General features: G+C 36.5%; 1 protein-coding gene across 1 annotated transcript in view; it reads right to left on the reverse strand.

Annotated features, from left to right (window-relative positions):
• Nucleotides 1-23,727, reverse strand: part of LOC105380142 (dendritic arbor reduction protein 1) — a 50,411-nt gene that overhangs the window by 24,636 nt on the left and 2,048 nt on the right. Inside the window, exon 2 of the mRNA XM_048632857.1 lies at nt 22,795-22,869. Within this exon, the coding sequence (XP_048488814.1) occupies nt 22,795-22,869 (75 nt within the window). The remainder of the gene's footprint in view (nt 1-22,794; nt 22,870-23,727) is intronic.

The following is a 23,727-nucleotide window of genomic DNA, read 5'->3' on the forward strand; positions in this document are numbered from 1 at the left end:
CGCGCACAAAGGGTTCCGTAGCAGCAAATCAAAATTACAGTTAAATCAACCTATCTCAAAAACTATAAGAGATACTTTGATCAAACCAAAAATCGTTGAAAGAGTTAATTAGCATGCATCACCTCTATTTTTTTTAGAATTTTATACCCCGTAGTTATAAAAATAGAGGGGGGGGGACATACTTTTTACGACTTTGAGAGCTGATATCTCAAAAACCGTTCACTTTAAGAAAAATGTTTTTTAGAAAACTTTATATCATTTTAAAAGACCTTTCCATTGATACCCCACACGGGTATGTACATCGAAAAAAAAAATTTCATCCCTCAGTTACATGTATGGGGGGCCCCACCCCCAATTCTTTTTTTTACTATTTAGTGTCATATTTTTGTAGCGGTTCATACAACACATATTCCCATCAAATTTCATCACTGTAGTACTTATAGTTTCCGAGTAAATCGGCTGTGACAGACGGACAGACGGACAGACGGACAGACGGACATGACGAAACTATAAGGGTTCCGTTTTTGCCATTTTGGCTACGGAACCCTAATAAAAAGGGAAAGGTGCCTAGATTTTTGGTAGGAAATTAAAATCTATCTGTACCTAATTATACTGTTTGGTAAGACAGGCAGCAATCGATTTAATTATTTTTAAAAGTTCCTCCGTCAACTGAAAGTTTCTGACGTTGGTATGTATGTATGTTGGGCGTAAAAGTCAAATTAATGACACATTTTGAACACATAAAATCTGATTTAACGATTACGACGGAATAGTAGATCGTAATTTACGATCTAAGTACTATTTGAAAACGGTGGTTTTAATGTTAATGATCTCTACGGTTCAGTTTGATGCAATAATTTGACTTTAACAATATACATACAAATATCAACATTTAATTGTAGTCTACATTTAAGTATACACAAAATTAACAAATGAGAGTTGTCGTGCAATTGGTACGTTTAATTCTACTAGGTAGAGTCGTGGTTAGAGAGCAACGCTCAAAACTTCATATTCTGTCGAGCAAGAGTAGCCACCCAGGGGGTTTACTCTAAATCGACGAACGAATTAACAAGAATTGTCAAAAATCGGTAAGCTTAATACGACGAGCTAGATAGAGTAAGAGTTTGTACACAAATCTGCGATGTGACGTCGCATCTCAAAAAACTGCGACAGTAATCAAGCATTTGCCCTGAAAAATTTACAAACCGTCGCATTTTTGTGTTTGACAAGCCCTTATGGCCTTAGAGCAGAGTGCGTTGCAATAAAATTCTCGTTCGTTCGTTCGTTCGTCAATTTAGAGAGTGACCCCTTACACTCGCCAAGTGAAGTGAGAGTAGCCTGCTAATACAAATCCAGAGTACTTTCGCAGTCACCAATAAACCTTCAGAACCGGTCGCGGGACGTTTTCCCGCTTCGCTTGTTTATTAATCTGTGGTCTCTCTACGCGCCTATTTTACAGATGGCCAATTGATTAGATTTAAACACTGGAATCCCAACGGAATGGAATGTTCTAAGGTATGGCTATGGTTATGATCGTGGACACAAAAATTAACCGGTTGAGTACTAAAATTTCCGTAACAATTTCCTAATTTTCCTACATTTGCAATGTTTTGACTGTAACATTTTAAGGATCGACACACCTGCGATTTTGACGTGCAATTAGCCTCAACGTAACAGCACGAATTATTCTAGATTATACACTAAAATCTATTACATTAGACCCTGATTAGACCTCATGTCATATCACACGGGCTAGAAAAGGATAGCTATATTTTTAACAGGCCCCTTCGAATACGCCTCCTATGTTAAACACAAAACAAATATATTTGCAATGCAAATGCAACTCTAACTCCTCGTCCGTATGAGTCATTGTACCGGTGGCTTCCAATGGCACGATTGTAATCGCCTTGTTTATATTTTATGTAAGCTTATTAGACACTATACGGGGTGTTAAGAAAATGCGGGAAAAGTTGGTTATAATACATGTGAAAAATTAGTGTATTTTTATGACTCACGGTAAGAGCGGCATTATAAAATTGTATAGGTATGTTTATTTATTTATTTGTAAGTTACAAAAACAGATTGTTACTAACACATTCTTATAAATTCATGCTTGTGGATCTTAATGTAAATAACAGTCCAAAACTATGTAACAAAAACATGCTAGAGTAGTTTGCTACACAAACATTTATTTAGGTTAGTAATTATATTTTACATGTACACAGGTGCCTGTCTTTTCAGTCCCTAAATTAAGTGATAATTTAATTAATTAAATCAAGGTTTGAATGATAGATTTATTTATTTATTTACATATTTATTTATTAAAAATTATATTTCTAACGCTGCGACAGGTGGAATTAGGTATCACTGAATACGTACAGCATAACTTCCAGGACATCATCAGACGCCATTTTCCGATCACAACCAGTACGGACATTTTTACTGAATTGCATATATGTAGTTACATAGTCATAGTTAGTAAGCTTAAGTGACAGTGGGCTGGTCACATCTGTCGATGAACCGATGACCGATGGGGTAAACGTGTTCTGGAGTGGAGGCCGCAACTAGGCAAACGTAGTCTGGGATGCCCTCCGGCTAGATGGGGTGACGACTTACGAAAGGTGGCTGGATATGATTGGATGCGGAAAGCTAAAGATCGCATCCAGTGGCGGGCTTTGGGAGAGGCCTACGTCCAGCAGTGGACTGCTATAGGCTGATGATGACATAGTCATAGTATTACTAAACACCCTGTGTCTCTCCTGCAGCTCCGTCATAAAGCGACTGTGATGATGTAACGGAGCAGGTCCGCTTCATTTAGCTAAAAGATTGAGGCTGGACTGGAATCGGCTCTACTAAAATTGTAATAAACATTAAACATACCTACTAGCCCACATAAACTGTTAGCCAATCAGAGTGTTGGAGCCCAAAGGCTTGTTTTTTTTAATTTTGACTATGGAATATGAGATTTGCGCAGTAAATTTTGATATTGATACATTATGCCTATAAATAAATAGACTTAACCTTTGATTCGGTGCTGAAAAAATGACACCGTTGTTCTTTTAGTAAGTACCTATATTATGGTAAAGTACCTGCATTTAAGGGTCAATGTGGCAATGATAAGGTGTAAGATAACTTTATGGAATTAGTGACTTAAAAATGTGCCATATTGTTTATCTTTGAAATATATCGGTTTGACTAAACGCGACACATGTATGTTTACAAAAGATTATCGAACACAGAGATATGAAGGTAACGACAAGTTAAAAGTTGCCATAGGAAAGTTGTTTTAACAATTATTTTATTTAAAAAAATCAACAAATATTAATAGTATAATTAAAATAACTGCTTAAAATGTATTCAGTATATTTTTTCCTTTATGATTTTATTATATTTTAATGACACTCTATGATTGTATTGTATATTTATTCAGAAACAAATTACATTGTGTTTAAATTTCCATAAAAATATATTTAAGATCTATGAGTTATATAATAGGTTTACTCTTATAATATTCATAATGTTGATTAATTCTCCTTCATAATACTAATTATATGTAAGTGTATTCTATTGTATTGTATAAGTCATATTGATGATAGAGCAAAAGCTATTGCTTCGACACGAGTGGATAAAATCCCAATACGGTTTATTTATTTTACTTTAAGTAAATGTAGGTTAGCAAATAAAGGCTTGGTAAAAAGTACAAATTTTATCGCGATCCATGCTTGCAGAAAATAAAGATAACACGAAATTAGGTGACACAGGCATGTGCAAATACTGCAATATTTCATTGAATACTAACATTCATAATTTTTAGGTTATTAAAAAAAACTAGTTAAATACTTTCGTTTTACGGCTTTAGCGGACTTTTTGAAGAGTAACTGCTGCTAAAAACGTGTGTTGTGTATAATAATCACAAAGGTTTGTTTGACTACCCATAAATTTATGTATAAAAACAATAGCAAACCGATCCATCCTAACTAATCCTAACTAACATTATAAATGCGAAAGTAACTGTGTCTGCCTGTCTGTCTGTCTGTTACTCTATCACGCCAAAACTACTGAACGGATTTGAATGAAATTTGGTATACATTCGGTCTAGACCCTGGGAAAGAACATAGGCTACTTTTTATCCCGGAATTCCCACGGGAAATCTTTTAAGGCGAAGCGAAGCTCGCTGGAACACCTAGTTATTTATAAAAACGTTTTAAAACTAAGCAATAAGCATACAGAGACAGTAGAACCATAATTCCAACATATTAGCAATGCAGTAACTACTATCAGATCACAAAATATCTCAAGCATACCACAATCAGCACCTCGCTCAATTTTAAATGACGGTTTCAAATAAATTTCTATGTATGTAGGTATGTAGCGGTACGCTAGTGTGAAACAAGAAAGCCTTGTAGTCGGCAAATAGCAGAGAAACTGGTCCGAGCTATATCTAAGCATATAGAGAGAAACTTTGCTACTATACCGTATCAACGCAATGTCATTATCTACACGCCGCTCGATTTCTAACGTGAAGCCCTTCAAATATACAGGGTGGAAAAATAATGCACCCTGAAGGGGAAGAACCTTATCAATAATGATCAAATGAGCTAATATTGCAGAAAGGAATCTTTCCTCCTTTTTAAAAGAAACAAAACTACTGCACGCTAATGTGCTCGTTATTTTTTTCACTATTGTATAATCACATCTCTATTTAACACAGCATTATAATTTGAATAATTTATTACTTGTAAAGTAAAAGATACGATGACATGAACATATCTTTGTCCAGTCCTTTCAAACTCACCAGCTACCATTATGTATACTCGTATATAAAGATGCAGATGGAATAATACTTTACTGGCTGTTCCCGCGAGCTTCGCTTCGTCTTATAAAGTTTTTCCGTGGGAATTCCGGAATAAATAGTAGCCTATGTTCTTTCCCAGGGTCTAGACCATCTTTATACCAAATTTCATTATAATCTGTTCATTAGTTTTGGCGTGAAAGAGTAACAGACAGACAGACAGACACAGTTACTTTCGGATTTATAATATTAGTAAGGATAGTAAGGATTAAAATTGCTTGAAGTACAACATAAAATCTAAATGAAGAAACATCCGCGATAAAAATAAAAATAATATTGAAATATACGAGAACATTGTATAAGTATTTACAGTAAAGAGGTAAAACCTCATTAGATCATAATTTAGTGGTTGGGGGTTAGCTTATATAATTTCCAAAAGTCGTAGAACAATTGTTAAACTACGCCACCTGACTATATTTAAACAAATTGTTAAAATTTTACTGGCTGTCCACGACACAGGCCTAGCCTAGTGTGGTAGCCCTTGCTATATCACCACCTTTAAATTGTTCCAAAACACTGCAACCTATACTTTTTGTATCATAATCTTAAATTTAAATAAATATTTTTCATTTTTAAAATATTGTTGTTGAGGATGACCCCCAGGGTCACCTCCTTCCTGGTTGCTATACCACATTTTTTTGCAACACCCTGTAGTTACTCCGTTTTGTACAGTATCAGACAGCAAAGCATCAAAACTAAAATAATGTTTTTTCTTAGTACATAGTAGTTGCCCTATAAAAGTCAGGGACCTGTTTTACAATGTGGATATGGAGAATGGCTGTGGATAAAGTACATGCTGTCACTGTCTAACTTTTATGCCACAGGTAGCCATTATCCAGGCATTGTGAAATAGGCCCTTATAATTTTCAATCGCTGAAATTAGCCGGTCAGTTAGTCAGTACCTGTATAAAACTATATACTCAGAATAAGAAAAAAAAGAATTAAGTAATCCGATAAAGCAGATTTTTTGTCCACATGGTGAATCATGCATACCAATAATAAACTGAGCTATTATTTGAAACTGGTATTAGAGCCTCAGACCTCTTAGTATATAGGTATCTTCTCCTACTGGAGGCAGGTGACTCACCGCCCAAAATAACAATATGTAAAACTATTAGCTAAGTAATTGCAATTTTTATACACATAATTTTATGTTTAATATATTCAATTCGAGAGGATGACTCACTATTGATCGTTAAATTTCGTCCTAATAGAATCGTTATTGTAATTTTAGTGTATATATAAATTATCTATAGTATGTGAAAATGCCGAAATTTTCACCGTATCATAAATGACAGGAACACTAGTAACGCAGTAACTATTTTAGTTTAAAAATAAATTCATAGTAATTAAGTAGTAAGTAAATAGTATGAAACTTACGTACTCAAGTGTAATGAACTCATGATAACTCGATAAGTGATGATTGGATACGGTGGGTGGCGTCTTCGGCACAGTTTTTAAGTAGTCATTAAAAGAATGACGCGCCACGCAGTCTACGCCACGCGAGTGGGCGCGCGACCGGTACTGTCGGGGGCTCATGTAGCTTCATACTGGTCATATACTACCATGAGTGATGAGGCCGTGAGTGTACGTAAGTATAATTACCTATCTTACTTGTGTTGTGATTATGAAAAATGGTCTAGCAATGTGGAGTTTACGTGCTAGTACCTTATGGGCACACGTATACGTATAAAACATTTCATTATTCAAATTAAATTGAATTGAAAAGTTGATTGTACGTACTAACTTATACAGGGTGTTGCAAAATTGGGATACTAAGCTGAAACCTACATGTGCAGCATGGTATATCTAAGCCCAAAACTGAAATCAGAACTTGGAAATTCGCGATTTTTTTTTTAAATTTTCATAGTAAAAAGTCACGTGACCAACAAAGTGGAAAAAGAATTATTTTTTTTCGCGAATTTTCAAATTCTGATTTCAGTTTCGGGCTTAGATATACCATGCTGCACATGTAGGTTTCGGCTTAGTATCCCAATTTTGCAACACCCTGTATATGTATGTATAATAACATTAATATGTATTTATAACACCATATTTAAACACGTGCTAAAATATACAATGTCATTTGAATGCTGAAAGACCTGAAATATTTCTGAAAACTACTTACCTTAAAAAAACAATGGTTAAAAAAAGTTTTAGAGCAACCTGTAATTAAGTATTTAGGTACCTCTATTAAATTAAACAGTTTGAAACTAATAGCAGTGCTTTGGGGCTAGGTTGAAGGTTCCATATTTGGGCGAGTGGACTGTTGATGTTGACCCAACAACGACCGTCCAAGAACTTTCAAATTCCCAGGCCCCACTAATCCCAAATCTACATAAACAGATTATATTTTTATCGATCTGCCTCAGATTACAACAATACGAAGATTAATACTAAGTTAAATCATTAAAAATTACCATTCAAACGGGAAGTCGAATTTGAATGAACCTTCGACAGAGAACAATGTTGTCATAGCTCAAATTTCATACCACACACAGTATTGTTTCTAACGACAGTAGGTAATTACTAGCGAATCTAGAGGCAGTGTTAGTTGAAGTTTGAGGTACCTACATAGGCCAATGAGGTACCTACACGTAGGCCGAGGCGCGGGGCGTGCAGGGGTTGATAGCGTGTGGCTGTGGCGGCGACGGCGGCGGCGGCGGCGGCGGTTAGGGTCGTGACAATTGCACGGAATTCGTGAAGTGAGCCGATGTCTGCCTGATACCGGTTACTCTTGACTTGACGGGTCAAACATTCTAAATCTTAAGTCTCCGCCATCGTCATGACGCAATAATGCCAATGTGTAATATAATATGCTCTTAGAACTGGATTTTGCGACTCACCTACTGTACTCAGCGCGCGCTTAACCATTATTTTTTTACTATCCGGAAAGAACTGTTATTGTGTTTTGAACTTTTGACAGAGATGGTCTCTTGATTACATAGGTAACACTCGAGTCCGCGTTATCCTACGTTTAGTGTGGATCTTGAAATTATTGCAACTATCCTATTCAAAACCTAACTACCAACTGCTACTACTGTTATGAACGTTTTCTAGTGGTTCAGGTTTGCGAATGTAGGTACTCTATGTACTAAAATCTAGTTCTCTAAACTATCAAATTCTATTTATTATCGTCAGGCCTCGATTAGATGGCAGCATTACCGTATACAGAATGTCGGAAAGCGACACTTTGTACCCACATATTTTATGTCGCATTCCGCGTTTAACAGCCGATCTGTTGCCTAATTCTTGCTTAACACAATGGACACCCTCCAATAAATAAAGAATGGCGACGTAAAAGTTTTTAGAGATAGTGTTGGGCAGTGGTGTTGGCTTTTACGCGGATATTTCACAACTTGACTAAGAACTTACCGTATCGAGTGTGTGTAAATTACCGAACGGGCCTCGCTCGCGTCTAAACGGCTTTTAACTCAGTAGAGGAGGTAAAGAAAGACACTCATTATTAATTATTGTTCTTCTCTAAGTATTTTGTATGCTTTGGCATCATAAATCTCAACAGTGTTCTGGAAAAGGAGTAAGCTACTAATTAGGTTAATAAATATTAAGCTCAATCAAAATGTCCTGATAGGAAAGTAGTTAGTTATGAAAATTAAAGCATGAAAAAGGCTATGATTCTAGTTTTGTTATTTACTTAGGTAAGTAATATGCTTATTTTCTGTAAGAATTTTTATGTGGTTGGTAATAGCTTCCTAGTCCTTCCTCATTATGTCCAGATTGTCCAGTAACACAACAACGTGCATTGATTACTTTCGATGTTTCGATAGAGTTTTGTCGGCAGCTGTAGTTCTGTAGCCGCTAGGCGGGGCTGATTGGCCAGATCTGTTTATCGGGCACATTAACCTGTGGTGTGCGGTCCGCTTGACCAACATTCGGAGACGGTGGACAAGAAACGTTTAGACCGGTCGTGTATTCGGTTATAAACGTTGTTTAATACAAATTACGAGCAAGCGAGACTGAAAGAGTGAGAATAAAGTCAATTGTTCTCATATGTAGTGCCATTTTCATTACCTATCAGCCCCAGGTCAATATTACTAATTTCCTAGTAGGTAACTGAAGGCTTTGTAGGTTTAATGAGTGCACGCAATATTGTGCTTGTAGGGCTAGTAATAAAACTAACAAGTAGAATAGTTACGAAACTGCAGGCTGTCGGCAGGCACCTCTAACCTTCCTCCAAGTCTACATTCTCGATCACTTTCATCGTAGCGCAGGCGCAGGTGAACCCCGCCCGCGCCCCGCCCCCGCCCCCCTCGCCCCTCGCGGTTACGGTGCGTTCAATAACTTGCACTCGGGTGGGTCCGACGATGTCCATCTTTGTCAAACGCACTGTAGTATCGTACTCGTATACTACTCGGTCACTGAAGTGAGATTTCGAACTCGGCAGTGCCGGCCCGTTTTGTTTGCAATGAACCGGGTACATTGTCGACTCTTTGATGTGATGATTAAGGCTAAGAGGGACAAGTCGGGCGATGTTGATGGCTTACAGTGAAATAGTTAACGAAACCCTTTTACGGCTGATCGGGTGGTCCGTTCAGTTGCCTGGCGAAAGCTTTATTGTTAGAGCGAGGTTGTGTTTAGCAGTAAAGGAATTGAGTGAGGACGCCATAATTGAGTTTATACGATGTTCTTAATTAATTAACAACTATTAATTATTACTCAAGTATTTGATAGTAGGTAAGTACTTTTAATATTTAATGGCGAAAGCTTTATTACCTATTAGGGTTACAAAGGTACAACAGTAATTATTAGATTAACTAAAAACCTTCTTTTTAATGTTATTTTGAAAGCTCTATTGTAAATCACTCTGTATCGATTTAACCCAGAAACTTATTTTAAATAATTTTGCAATTCTGAGTAAACTGACAAAAGTATACACATAAAACATTCCGTCGCAGGTCTGTCCGATAAGTTGTTAAGTAAATAGTATAGATACCTAAACCAAGGCAAAATACACAACGGCTATCGACTACAGTGATAAGGTAAGTAAAGGTGACTTCAGTTGACACTGTTCCTAGAATGATCATCACTTTTCTATACGAGTAATCAATCAGACTATTCTGGTCGGAGTGGTCAACTAAGGTCAAACTAAGTTAAATAATTAAAGTAAATCTTAATATATTAATATTGTTTCAAATAAAGGTTACTTAGGTAAACCAAGCTAGCTAAAACCTGAAAGCTACGTAGATATCTAGGTGATACGCAGTACAGATTAGTTTTCATAGTTTTTCAGATTCTAGTAGGTTAGTTCTATAAATTGTGTGGTTTTAAATAAATTAGGTTGGGTCAGTGTTATTATTAATATATTTACATTATCATACGCTCGTATAGCCCGCCTAACCTACACTACACATTGTTCGGTTTTTTATGTTTTATATAATTTGTACCTAACTGTTTTGTTTGTATAAAATTTCATTTGTACGTAAGTAATTAAGCACTATAAGAAGTAGGTACCTACGTTCTTAAAACTCTTGCGTATTAGAAATCTTGATGAGGCCAAAAGCCACCACGTGCGAGCACAAGCAAGATATTAATCCCCAGACTTCCGGTAGGTAGGGCAAAACACCCAGTAACTGACCATGTGCCAGTAACTGACCACCTTCCTCTTCAACTCCAATAAATAAGAAATATAACCAAGCAGGGCCATCTAGTGAACATCCAGTCTATTTTGTGGTTCATTGAGAGCATTACTGATACAAAAGATTTTGCCAGCCGCCAACAGATGGATAGTGAGCGATCGAAAAAGTTCAGTTGGCGCGCGAACCGAGTAAATTGCAGTTGTGACTAACGTATTTGTTAAGGTAAGTGGATTTTTTGATCGTAAATTTTACCATTAAATAAATTGAAATCTATGAAAGAAATAAATATACCATATAGATTTAAATATAAAGATTACGTTTTTGATTAGATTCAGCTTGTTATTTCCCGTTTGATTGTTTTTAATGGGGTTGACAGTTACTGGACGACAAAACAGCGATTTTCCAATAACTGACCACCTATGTCGGTTATTGGGATTTTTGGTTGAAGCTGAATTTAGGCAAAATAAGAACGTAATATTAAAGCTCATATGTGCCATTTTCTTGTGTCAAAATATGAGCATTCTATCTTCACTCCTTCCATTTACTGACATAGGTGGTCAGTTATTGGGTAAATTGGTGGTCAGTTACTGGTATTATTATATACGACATATTTTTTCAGCTTTCAGCGAGATGAAGAAGCGCCAAGATAGCAAAAAAAGTATAGGAAAGGCAAATCCACTTGTCTGAGACAAACTAGGATCAACAAGACATTCCAAAATAATTCAGGGTGACATGCAAGCACCTTTTAAAATATAGGGAATTCAAACACAAAGTCCAAGTTTGTTCCAGATTTGGTATTAGCTGATGAGGAAGATAAAAACGCTAGTGGAGCATATTATCAGCCTAGGATAATGTGGATTCTCCAGGATAAAGACAGATGTCACCATTTTTCCTTAAAGATAATCCTTGGAGCTGTCCCTTCAAGAATGCAAGACCAGAAGACAAATAGCTTTCACCATCTCACTCTATGAAAAGATACTCAAATGCAATCTTCAGAACAGCTGAAGGCGTACCTAACAAATGCCAGCGCTTGTGAACCAGATGAAATTGGTTCCCCGAGCACAAAGCACTTGGCGAACAAGAACTCAATGACGCTATTAATGACCCAACCCGAATATACGTTACCGACGAAACGCGCCTCCACATTTGTCCAAAGACAGGCAAAGCCACTTCAGCAAAATAGGAAAAAGAAAGCATCACTACAATGCTAGCACCCTCAGCCGGTGCACCAACACGCCCTGCAATGGCATTATGAACAGCCAACGGATTTCAAACAGAACGGTCAAATTGGCACACAAGAAATGGGGCATTCTTCTATAAGTTGTTACCACAACAAACACCCCAGCCATTTGGAACCGATACCACAACTATCCGGAATCAACTGGCAACGCTATACCATCATTGGCTTACACATTAGTCCAGCAGCGGAAAATGCAGAAAGTACAGCGATGTTCTGCTTTAGTGACGCCTCTTCAACGAGGCAAAGATTCCCTGTCCCCCTTGCAGAAATGACTACTCCTGTCTTTGGCCAAATACTTACCTACGAAAGCATGTTTCAACAGCATCATAAATATTCCAGTTGAATCCTCAACAAAGTCATTGAAATTCCGTTCGTTAAGGCATTCATCTTTGTATCCTGAAAAACTAACCCCCAATATCTGATTCGGTCATAATTACAATGGCTAGCCTCAATGACTCTTTTAGCCGCACTGAAAGTCTCTGGGTGCGGTTTCAGCAATAATGAAAACCATCTGTCTCTTGTCCTACATCCCTGAAAGGACCGGCGGGGAAAGGGCCTACTTTCCCGACGGGGAATTTATGTTTTCCCAGGCCGACAATACAATCCGCCACGATTCCTCCTCCTCATCAGTTGATACCGAATATGGAAAAGACCCGCTTTAGCGCTTGGATTCGTTACTTTATATTTAAGATAATGCTCGTTTCTGGCACCATGAATGCTTCATGGGCCTGTCCCACTGATCCTGGCTTGTTCCGGACAAACAAAATCGCCCTTTCTATGACTTATCTGAAGGTACTATATTGGGGCCTCTTAATCTCCCTGAAAGCTGTAAATTTAAAATCCGTGTTCACTATGTGCATGTGTGTTTATTCCTTTGTTTTTAATATTTAACAAAAATGCATAAACTTGTGTTTTTAATAAATAAATGGTTGATTATTAGGATAAAATATCATTAAAATTATGCATTAAGCTGATGAATTAATTTAATGCACTTTTCAGTTAAGAAACCTTGAGCAAAAGTGATGTGTCACACATTAAAAGAGACCAGAGGATCGGTACTATTACATGAAGTAATCAAATAAATAAATAATAATAAGATTTAATGATAATTCCATTTTTAAACCATTTTAAATTGGTGGTCAGTTACTGGCATCGAGTGTGGTCAGTTACTAGATTTTAGTGGTCAGTTACTGGGAAAATCACTACTTTTTGTTTGCAAAAATGTATAAAAAAATGAGTAACTTCTACATGTTTAATATTTACTCAGGAATGTAGCTCTGTTATTCTAGTTTTTAAAACAGAAATCGGATTTAATAAGCGATAAGAATTGAGCCCGCTACAGACAAATTACTGGAACACCTCCCTTAAGGTGGTCAGTTACTGGGTGTTTTGCCCTACCTGTTTGTTTGTTTGTGTTGTGTACTTGTCGAAATGATAAGTAGGTGGTGGGCAGTGGGCTACTATCGGCCAGGTTTCTATCGCGCATCGGAGGAATCTTCGAAAGTCGTCGTGCTGTCTGCAGTGAACAATGGCTGCCACGTGCACAGGCGCACGCGCACGTCACGTCATCGTGCGATATTGTGCAATATTTTGCGCCAGGTTTTGACACTAGAAAGAAAAGTTTTCAAAGTCCCGTTTCTTACAAACAGATAGGAAGTTGGAGCTCTCGTTTTGGATAAATCATAATTCAAGACCATAAATATCACTTCTTATTCAGCTAGCTAAGTCCATCCATATAAGTTATCAAATATGTAAAATTTAGGGTTTCACAAAGTTATAAAATTATCGAAACACTGTGCAGCGCTAGTCTGTGCTAGTTTATGTTCACGGGGATGTTTTCGACTAGTCCCGGCGGACGCTGCCAAATAGTTGCCAGTTGCGGAACTCGGTCGTTGGGTTGTAGTGGGTGTCAGATTCGTTCGGGAATGTATATTCCTAACCTAGCCTTCGAGTTTGACCGTGTTTTTATGATGAGATTAAACTTCTGAAAGCTACTAATACTTCGTATTTTTGTGTAGAATTAAAAGGGACGATTATTCTAGCTATACAAAAAACGAACGAAAACAATACAATGCCGCTGCTTTTTGCGTAACGAACGTATATGAACGTAAGTAGATATATTTTATCGTGCGTGATTTCTCTACAACCAGAGATACTTATAAGCAACGACCACACACGCATTCACGCAACAACAGTAGCCAGCGCTTCACCGTCCACACTCAGCTTCACAGGCGGCTCGGCCCGCTCGGTGCGTGGCAGTGTAACGGTGCCAGCGCCTCGGGCGACCAGCGTGCTTTCTACCCCGCGGCTCGGTCACATTCCGACGACACATCGAGCGAGTGAGGGCCCGCTATTGCCCGCAACCAGGAAACTCGCCATTTTTAGGCACTTTTCTGACAGTGACTACTTGACAACTATGCGGGTTGCTAAGAATAGCAGGAAGTTTTTTAGGATGCAGTGGTTTTGCAGGGTTAGGCCGGGTTACGAACATTTATACTGAGCTTTTTCTGTAAGTAACTTTACTTAGACACGGGTGCTCTTATTTCTAAAAGTCATTTATTAGACGATAATTATGTACTTGGTCTCTCTGTGGTGTTAAATGGTTTGAATAGTAAATGGACGCGTTTTGATTAAAAGCTTTTAATTTAAAGTAAAATGAGTGGATGACAAAGTTTAAGTAAGGTATTCAATAACATGATGTTTTTTTTTAATCAGGGCATGCTTACGTGCTGGTTGTACTTACTTATAGATAAAAAATATAGGAAAGTGGTTTAAAATCGTATATAGAAAATCGTAAAAAACCTAAGTACAATGATTGTGTAAGTAGTTCGGAGCTGGTGAATTCCGCGATTCCACTGCGGGCCCTTCCCAAGTGGTAAAGGAGAAAGATTTTTTTAAACTATAAATCTTTGTATCGTAAACGTAACGCCAATATTGTTCTCCTATTAAATCCAGCATTTTCTAGTGGGTTATTGTTTTATGAGTTATAGGATCTCCTGCATATTGGCAGGACTGCTGGAGATGATACAGAAACCCGTTTATGATGTCAAGAGATTATCAGTCAAGAGTTCATTTCAGTGATCATCTAGTTACTCCTCTAAAAAAAACTGGTAAGTAATGTAAAACTTAAAACTTTTCAACAATACCATTCTGCAACATGAAACGTTTTGCGACGAGGAAAGCAGAAGTGACCAATCAGGAAGCAGCCCCTGTGGGTCACGGTCACCTGTTCCCCCCACACCCGCGGGGGAAGGGGGGGTACCTGCGCAGGCGCAGACCGACGTACCTAACCTAAATACCCGCGTTTACAGATTATACTTACTTACTGCAGATCTGCAGATCTATGTGAGGGCATTTTACTTCAGGTATCACGATTTAGACGCCTAATGAATGTACACAGGTGACTAAAATAACAAAATAGTAGCTTAAGAATAACGTTAGATATATTATACTAAGTATATATTGCTTAGTTTAAAATATTGTCATAGAAATATATATTTTCAAGAATAAGCTTTTAAACACCTGTAAGAACGACATGAGTACAAATATACAACAGGAAAAGTCATAAGAAATAGTCGAATGCGTACTTTACTCACGTCCTTATAGGTTCAATTCAAAAGTGACCTAAAGTCTGTACCTATAGGTACAACTTGGACTAGTCATCGACCACAAACTCCCATTCTTGGCACCATATTCCAATATTTACTTAAAGATAACTCTGATAACGAACCTGTGTTATCGTCGATGGTGTCTCTTTAACTGTAACTAACTGTAGGCAACTAGTATTTTAAAGTGTTATGATTTACTTCAGCATAAGTAAAGATCTACATATTTTGATAAAATTTAATACACTCACGAGCAATGAAAAAGTTCCAGTGACTTAGCATCAAATTACTCCTAAATGGAAATTTAGTTACATTGCTTGCCGCGGATTAGAATATTACCATTTGAAAACGTTAATATTGTTTCAAATTTTAGACACAATAAGTATTTTTTTTAAATGTGGCCAAAGGTAGGCGTTTTACGGCTGAAACTTTTTTATTGCTCGCAATGATACTGTAATTTTAAGAAAACTATCAGTGTAAAATGTTTTTACTTATTATTTTAATCTCTAACATACGCAGTTTGTGAGGTGAGGGTGCGTTTAAATTCTTATTCTCTAACGTTTCTTATACCTTGGTTGGAATTAATTATGTTAGAATACATGATGTTAATTTAGCAGTGTTTATTGACATGAGACCCTATTTTTACTCGGTGTTTATCATGTAAAAATAAATTTCATATCACATGAAGTAAGTATTCAAATTCAAATCTCATTATTTTACTGTGATTTAAAAAGCAATTGACTAAATGCTAAGTATTATGTCCTTAACATGAATCTTAGATATAGAGAGAACAATTTTCCAGATCCAGGTCCCACACTTTTCCAAGTTTCACTATTCGTTTTACTATTCTAAAACATCTATCTTATGCTCTATAAATTACCGATTATTTCCGATGTTATTCGACAACAATTAGGTAAACGATATTCTAATTCAGATAGATAGATAAACAAATTGATTTGAAGCGTAAAAACGTAGAGGGAGAGGGAATATGGTGTGTGATAAGGACAGCAATATGTCGCCGGATTCACGGTCCACCTCGCGCGCACAATGATCGACTTCAATACACAATCGATTATATTCCTCATACGATTCTTACGTAACTGAATTACTAGTTTGTTTGGCGGTGACACTAACTTTTTAGTTTTTTTTTAGTTTACGCTATATAACGCTATGGGAATATTTATCTATCATTGTATTGTTGATATTTGACTTAATGAGCTAAGAAAAGAAAATCAGTTAAAATGGAATTAGCCAGTAAGGGTTAAAATTTATATTTGCAACTACAAAACAGCAAGTTTGCTTTTAAATAAGTAAAAACTTATTAAAAATACCTAAACTGTAACTTTACAAATTATAAGTTGTTGATGTTAATTGAATATTTATTATTAGGCTTAAGTTATATGTATATAGTATTTCATTAATTTGCTTACTTTGTATATTAAAAAAAAGTATAAGTTAATTGACTCTATGGCCATAACTTTAATACATTTTAATATTATTATTTCGTTGAGTTGTGAAATAAAAGTGGTTTACTTAGAATTACTCCTGAGTTGCCCCTTTATACCTATACCGCTTTTCCAACATCCCTATTAGTACTGGTCAGATAAAAGTTAATGAGAAATCATTCAGATATGCTGTCGCATCTGATTGTTTTTATGCAGTCAGTGACGCTATAATTTTATTCCTAAGATAACACTCAGATGATTCAGATGCCTAATGAAAAATTTAAAACAGCCCTAATATTATTATACTTAGGGTCTGTTCCACAATGTCTGGTTAGTGGCTACCTGACGGATAAAATACATGCTGTCACTTTCTGTTATTATTTTTTAGACAGTGACAGCATGTATTTTATCCGACAGGTAGCGACTAACCAGACATTGTGGAACAGGGGCTTAGTGAATATACAGATCTAGCATTCAAACAACTTAACCCTATTAAAACACTAATTAATAAAATAATATGAAGTAAACTGAGATTCATGTTATAATAATGAACGTGATATAAATCATAAGGATAGCGTAAAATGATCGCAGGACTGCGCAAGAGCATCCTCCGGGCAATTATAGTGAGGAAATAGAACAATGGCCGTGTCACAGCCTGCGCAGATGTAATGGTGCGTTAAATATACATATTTTAGACACGGTAGCGATAGCATAATCAATAAAAAATATATATCAACATTGGCAACGTAATTTTTATTACAAAAAAACACGAACATTATAAATATTCTTAAAAAATATACACATAGTCATGGAACTAATATCCCAAAACCACCATTGCATGCATTTATTACGTACTGAGAATATATAGGTAGGTACCTAATAAATTTCTTCAAAGTTATAAAACTAAGAAAACCAGGCTCTTCCACCATATAGCCAAGGCCGCCAAGATTGCACCAATTTTCCACGATGTCCTAAAGTTTTTCACAATTTTCGAAGTAGATGATGATGACGTTAATGTGTGTTTTGCTATCCCTACCCAATGATTCGATGGAGGGAGACAGTATCGATACAGAGTGCACGTATATTATAGTGTGTAATGACCACCGACCGTCGCCTCGCTTCACCGAACGCGGCCCAATAATGATGAATAAAGATTCGCTTCCTGACTGCCAACCATACACACATATGTAGATACTCATGGTATACTAACTATACTCTTGTTTTGGAAACCGTTTTTGGGACATTTAATACATTATATACTAACGGAGCGAAGCTTCATCACGACCCTTCACGTCCCCACTGCTGGTGCACGGGTCTCCTTCCAATGAAGGAAGGGTTTGCGCCTAGTCCAGTACGCTGGCCTAGTGCGGGTTGGTGGACCGACAGAGCGAAGCGCGAGGACGATATTATTCTGAAGTTTCTGGACTAAAGATGCAGCAATCGTCCAAGACTACTACTATTAGCACTTGCAATGCTACGAACACACGTGCATCGGTCCTTCATAGATTTGTTTTTTGTTTACGAAGCTCGCTACGCGATGAGTTGATGACACAGACGTGGTTTTAAGAGTTTTATTTAGACCATACGAGTTATGCGAAATGAGTTTTGGTCAATAAAGATTATGCCAGATGAGCGGAACCCCCTCAAGGGCATATTATGCAAAAATATTTCATTAGAGACACCCAGATGTGGGTACTAAAACCCTCACAGGGAATAGAATAGAATAAAATAGAACATCATACCACAATACCGACATGATTTGCTTGACATAGACGTAGACGTAAGTTGTACCTATGATGAGTACCTATATCAATATTATTCATGTAAAAAAGCTTTTGCACGTGTCATTTGCTTATTTCTCCTCCCAGTAGCAATGCAAGTCATTCATTATTTCTTTCATCATGTTTAATATATAGTTAGAGAATATTGTTAGTAATGTCTCTTACTTTTAAAGCCTACAATTAAATTTTTTATAGGCCTGCTCTTTGGGTTCCGCTCATCTGGCATAATCTTTATTGACCAAAACTCATTTCGCATAACTCGTATGGTCTAAACTTTTTTGGCCGAACCATCACTTTGCCAAGACTTATGTGGCATAAGGCTCGTTTCGTCTAAAACTCTTTAGGCACAATCTTTAAACACCTAAGTTTCGTTTGCTCAAATTTATGTTCGTCTATACCTATGTATAATCTTGTTTCTCCTAATGTTATCTTAATAAATAATATATTAAGTATGTAGTAAATGTACAAATTGTGGTATTTTTCTCCTACATCCCGAAAATCACGATATTGTATGATCAAAAAATCGAAAGTTAACGACCAATATAATTATTACAAACCCCATGAGATCGAAACCTAAAAATAGGTGCGACGACGAGCAAAGCGAGGAGGAGCGTGTTAGGTGCACATGTTCATCAAAACCAAAGCGGAGCGCAGCGAAGCGGAGCGGAGCGTTTTCCAAACAGCGGAAACAATACAAGGCAACAGTTTGCGCTATGTAGGGAGAAGCTCCGTCAAAGTTAAAGCCAAACGAATATTATTACTTTGTATAAACCTATGCCATAGCATTATTAGGCTATTCAAGTTTTGGCCATACCATTATTAGGCTAAGCAATGTTATGCGAAATAACTTTTTACTAAACGAGAGTTATGCCATACGATTTTCGGCGTAACGAGACTTTGACCAAACGTTACTATGCAATACGAGTTTAGGCAAAAAAATCTTATGCCAAAAAAGGTAGAACCCTGCTCTTTATTCCTACGGGGAAGCTTGTCAAGACCGTGAGGCGCATCGGACGGCTTGTTAACTAATTAACTTATTATAACTCTTTTTACTTACATTCTAAAACTATCTTTGTTTTGTAGTTATAGGAAATTAATTGAGTTACTGTGTATAAAATACTATGCGTATAATTAATTAACTTTTACATTGAAGAAACAGAAAAACAGGATGCTCCGAATAGGCATGTTATATGATTGATTCGCTGTCACAGTTTTGCGTGGCGAAGCTGGAAACATATACTAAGAAAGTACTTATTTTGTTGATTTTTTTCATACATTGCGTGTCTGATAACTGCTTGATTTGCATTGATTATGAACGTCTGGCCGCGATCGTTAGTGATAGTGATAGTGGAGTGGTTATGACACCACGTTTGTATTATGTGTACTTAACACTTATACCACTAAGATGGTTCTTGAGTATTCATCGTTGAAAAGATGCTTAGAACCTATTCAGATAATATTAGTAATCACAGACATGATAGTTTTCAATATGTATGGTAATAGGCCTAAATTAAGGGTAAGGGTTAGTAAGGTTATATAATTACACTGTTTTTTACATAACATAAACTGTTTTTTTATTTACAATTACAAAATAAATGAATTAAAATGACTTAATGATTTATTCCGTCAATGTTTGTATAAATACATTTAAAAAACACAGTAAAACAAACTACCTACGTGTGACAACACTGTCTAAATAATGGCAGACAGTAAACCAGTGTTTAGCACAAATCACTTTTTCTCGTAAAAACGTGCGAATTACTAAAACGTTCTGTCCGAAAAAAGTGATCTGCAACGCCCATATACATAAATCGTAATTCATACTTTACTATCGAACGCAACGAACGAGAAAAATGCGTTTCGCGCAGACGCAAAAACTGCAAGAATTCCAGCGACCGCCCGCCGCTTATCACTGTTTTCCTGCACAAGTGTGGTTTTCGACGATTCCGACTTATTACCAACAAAAAATGTATTTGAACGTTTGTTACAAATGGTTCAAGTCTTCCGAGGAAAAAAGCAGCACGCGTTATCAGTGGCTTCGCACGTGGGGTTCCGTGGGACGTGATGGAACCCCTCGTCTGCATGGAACCCTGAGTACTGGCCAAGTTCATGTCTCACTCTACTGTGTTTTAATTCGCTTCGTTGGATCGTTGATTATCTGAATCACAGTTGCTATGTAGAAAAAGTACTATATTTTTTGCTCGATAATCATCGTTTAACATTATTACATCCCAGTAACGATACCAAAGCCTTTTCAGAGTTCTTCAGTTAAGTATAAAGATGTATTTGCCGACGGTTGAAGGATTTTAAGCATTTCTAACATAAATTATAATTTCAGTTACACGTCAGTTGTAAAGATAAAGTCATAAAAAAAACAATATTACAACCTACAAATAACTCAAGCGAATGTAAGGAAATCTAAAGTAATCGTAAGTTCGATAGTACTTTAAGTTAAACCTTTTTAAGAAAGTGGAATAAAGGCATTTATTTATGGTTGATAATGGCTACGGGCCCACTCGCGCCCGGCTACGCCTTTACTAGATGCATATGCATGCGCTATCAGTATATTAAATTGATTGACGTACGCAATGAGTTGCTTGTTAATTTTTCTTATAACTAACTTTTTGCGCCAATTCGCATAATTTCTAATTAGAAAATATTTCATGATAAGTTAACAGGGGGGTTACAATAAACAACCCAGTGCAATCAAATTTTACGACACAAAAAAATAGAGTTGTGGATGAACTTCACTACGCTATACTCTCACGACAGGCCGAGTGTTTAATTAAACCTTTGCAAGTACCAATTAATTATTTTTAGTTAAGGAATTTACTTGAATAAATTATTATCAGCATAAACTGTTTATACTCAATTACTCATTTCAAAAAGACACGGCGCGGGTCGCGTGAAAAGCGGATGGCTTGGTGGCGACTGGCGAGTAACCTCTGTCTACCCCTTCGAGGGTTGGCCATGAGCATAAAGTATGTGTACGTAAAAATTATATTCTTTTTTTTATTTTTGACTAGTCGCTAATGTCACTCTCCTGACTTTGTCGATCATATATTAGTCACTATGAATTAGGACTTTTGTTTTTATTAGAACAGAATTATTCTAAGGGTCTGTTATTATTTTTTAGACAGTGACAGCATGTATTTTATCCGACAGGTAGCGACTAACCAGACATTGTGAAACAGGGGCTAAGCCTAATTTCTTATAAAATAACCTAGAGAGCAGTATTTTCTATAGCTACTATTCCATGTGTAAGAATCAGAAAAAACAACGATTATTGTAATTTAATGTACAATGTAATAATTAGAGTGACCATACCACATAAAACTTGTTATAGAAATCAGTTTTAAGGCCTTATAGTTAAAAAAAAGTATTTCTGACTGCAGTTGGTAATTATTTATTAACTATCCCCCTTTGTTATGCCCTTTTAACTTTACAAATATGAGGATCACAAAGAGTATGGAGGGTCAGCACCCTGCCACAAACATCCCCTCATTTTACACCTAACACGTAAATTTAATGTATCCCATTTGACCCCTGCCCAATAATATAGTAATTACTTAATGGTGTTTACAATCATGATTATAATACTTCGTATGATTCACAATATTTAAATTTATAAAAATCTTCTTTTAGCACATTTTTTGTTTAAAGTTAACGAAGGCCGATCCTGTCTTCTTCTCTTATAATTTTTTACATTATACGTAGGAACATTTACATATAATTTTAACAAACACCAAACTATCCCTATAAAGGTTAGGATAGTTTGGTGTTAGTTTGTTCCATGTTGCCTTGTAAAAAAATAAATATTGTGGGAAAATTTGAGTTTATTTCTTCTTAAACACGGCCAGATGATAAATTAATAGACAGCTTTTACAAACGTAAAAACTGTACATGATTTTCCAAACGTATTCAATTTCTTAATTAATAACTCAGCGAACAATTATTGCGTGCGTTAATTTGGCGCTCCTTGAAAGAGATCTGTGTCCAGTTGTTCACGATTACTGACTGGTGATGGTCAAAAGCTAATACCAGGGTTACACCTACCGAGTAGAGTGGCGAGACAGTACCCTCGTCTGAGTACTCCTTCAATTGCTAGCCGTTCATTGGCTGAGGACCGGCCGAGGATACCGTTTCGCCTCTCTACTCGGTAGGTATAATCAGGTATCAACTACATCTGCAGCAACTGTGCCGATTATTGCTGTGTCAGATTATTGACTGATGGTGATGATTGTGATGATGAAGAGCTAGGCATGAGCACTGACCTGCATCTGCAGCCACGGGTCCGGCAAGCCGGCGGAGAAGGCCACGCCTCCCCAGCTACCAGCACCAGGTACTATCTGGAACATTGTAAGCATTTGCGAACTTCAATTTGTTTGATAAACTCACGGGCATTTAAAAGGTTCCACTTTACATTGCCGTTCTATTATGACAATGGAACTTTTTCATGTACCAAAGTATACTTTACTATATTTTATTTGTTTTAGTACAAGTACAAACTGGGATGCGCGAAAGGATACTACTCGCGGTGACCAATTTAAGAATCCTTTGTAACGATAAGACGAAGAAACAAGTGCAAGTTGTATGTCAACTGGCCTAAAGACGGATGTGGTCAGAAGTGGGAGGCCGAGGACGTATTGCTGATTTTTCTAATTCACTAAATTATTGTGTGTATATTATGAATTTCTTTTAGCAGCATATTGCAAAGAGCGTTTATAAAAGATTAACAATTAAATTAAAGCTACAAAGGTAAGATAAGTTAAATCATGAGCATTTTACTTTTCCTGAAACTTGATAACTTTTATTAGCAAATACATTAGCCAAAGAAATGCAAATATCTCGTATATTAGTAAATCTCTCACTATGATTATTTTTATCAAGCTTTGGAAAAAACATAATTCCATAAAATTTATTTCCTTATCAACATTGAAATATCATAAAGTACCTACGTTTTTTTTCACATTTGAGGAAATCAAATTGAGCAGAATTGAAGTAAGACATGCAGTGATGAGATTTTCTGATTTGTAACTAAGCCGGATTTAAATTTATGGCTTATGTAGTATTGTTTTAACGATATTCGCTTAGCTTTTTCTGTGAAATAGGTATGTACACTAACATTTAAAATAAAACATATTTTACCTTCAGGGTTTGTTTCTATTTAATTGATAAAAAATAACTTCAACTCTTTTCAAGGTAAA

This window comes from Plutella xylostella, chromosome Z (assembly GCF_932276165.1).
Source record: "Plutella xylostella chromosome Z, ilPluXylo3.1, whole genome shotgun sequence".
Lineage (NCBI taxonomy): Eukaryota > Metazoa > Arthropoda > Insecta > Lepidoptera > Plutellidae > Plutella > Plutella xylostella.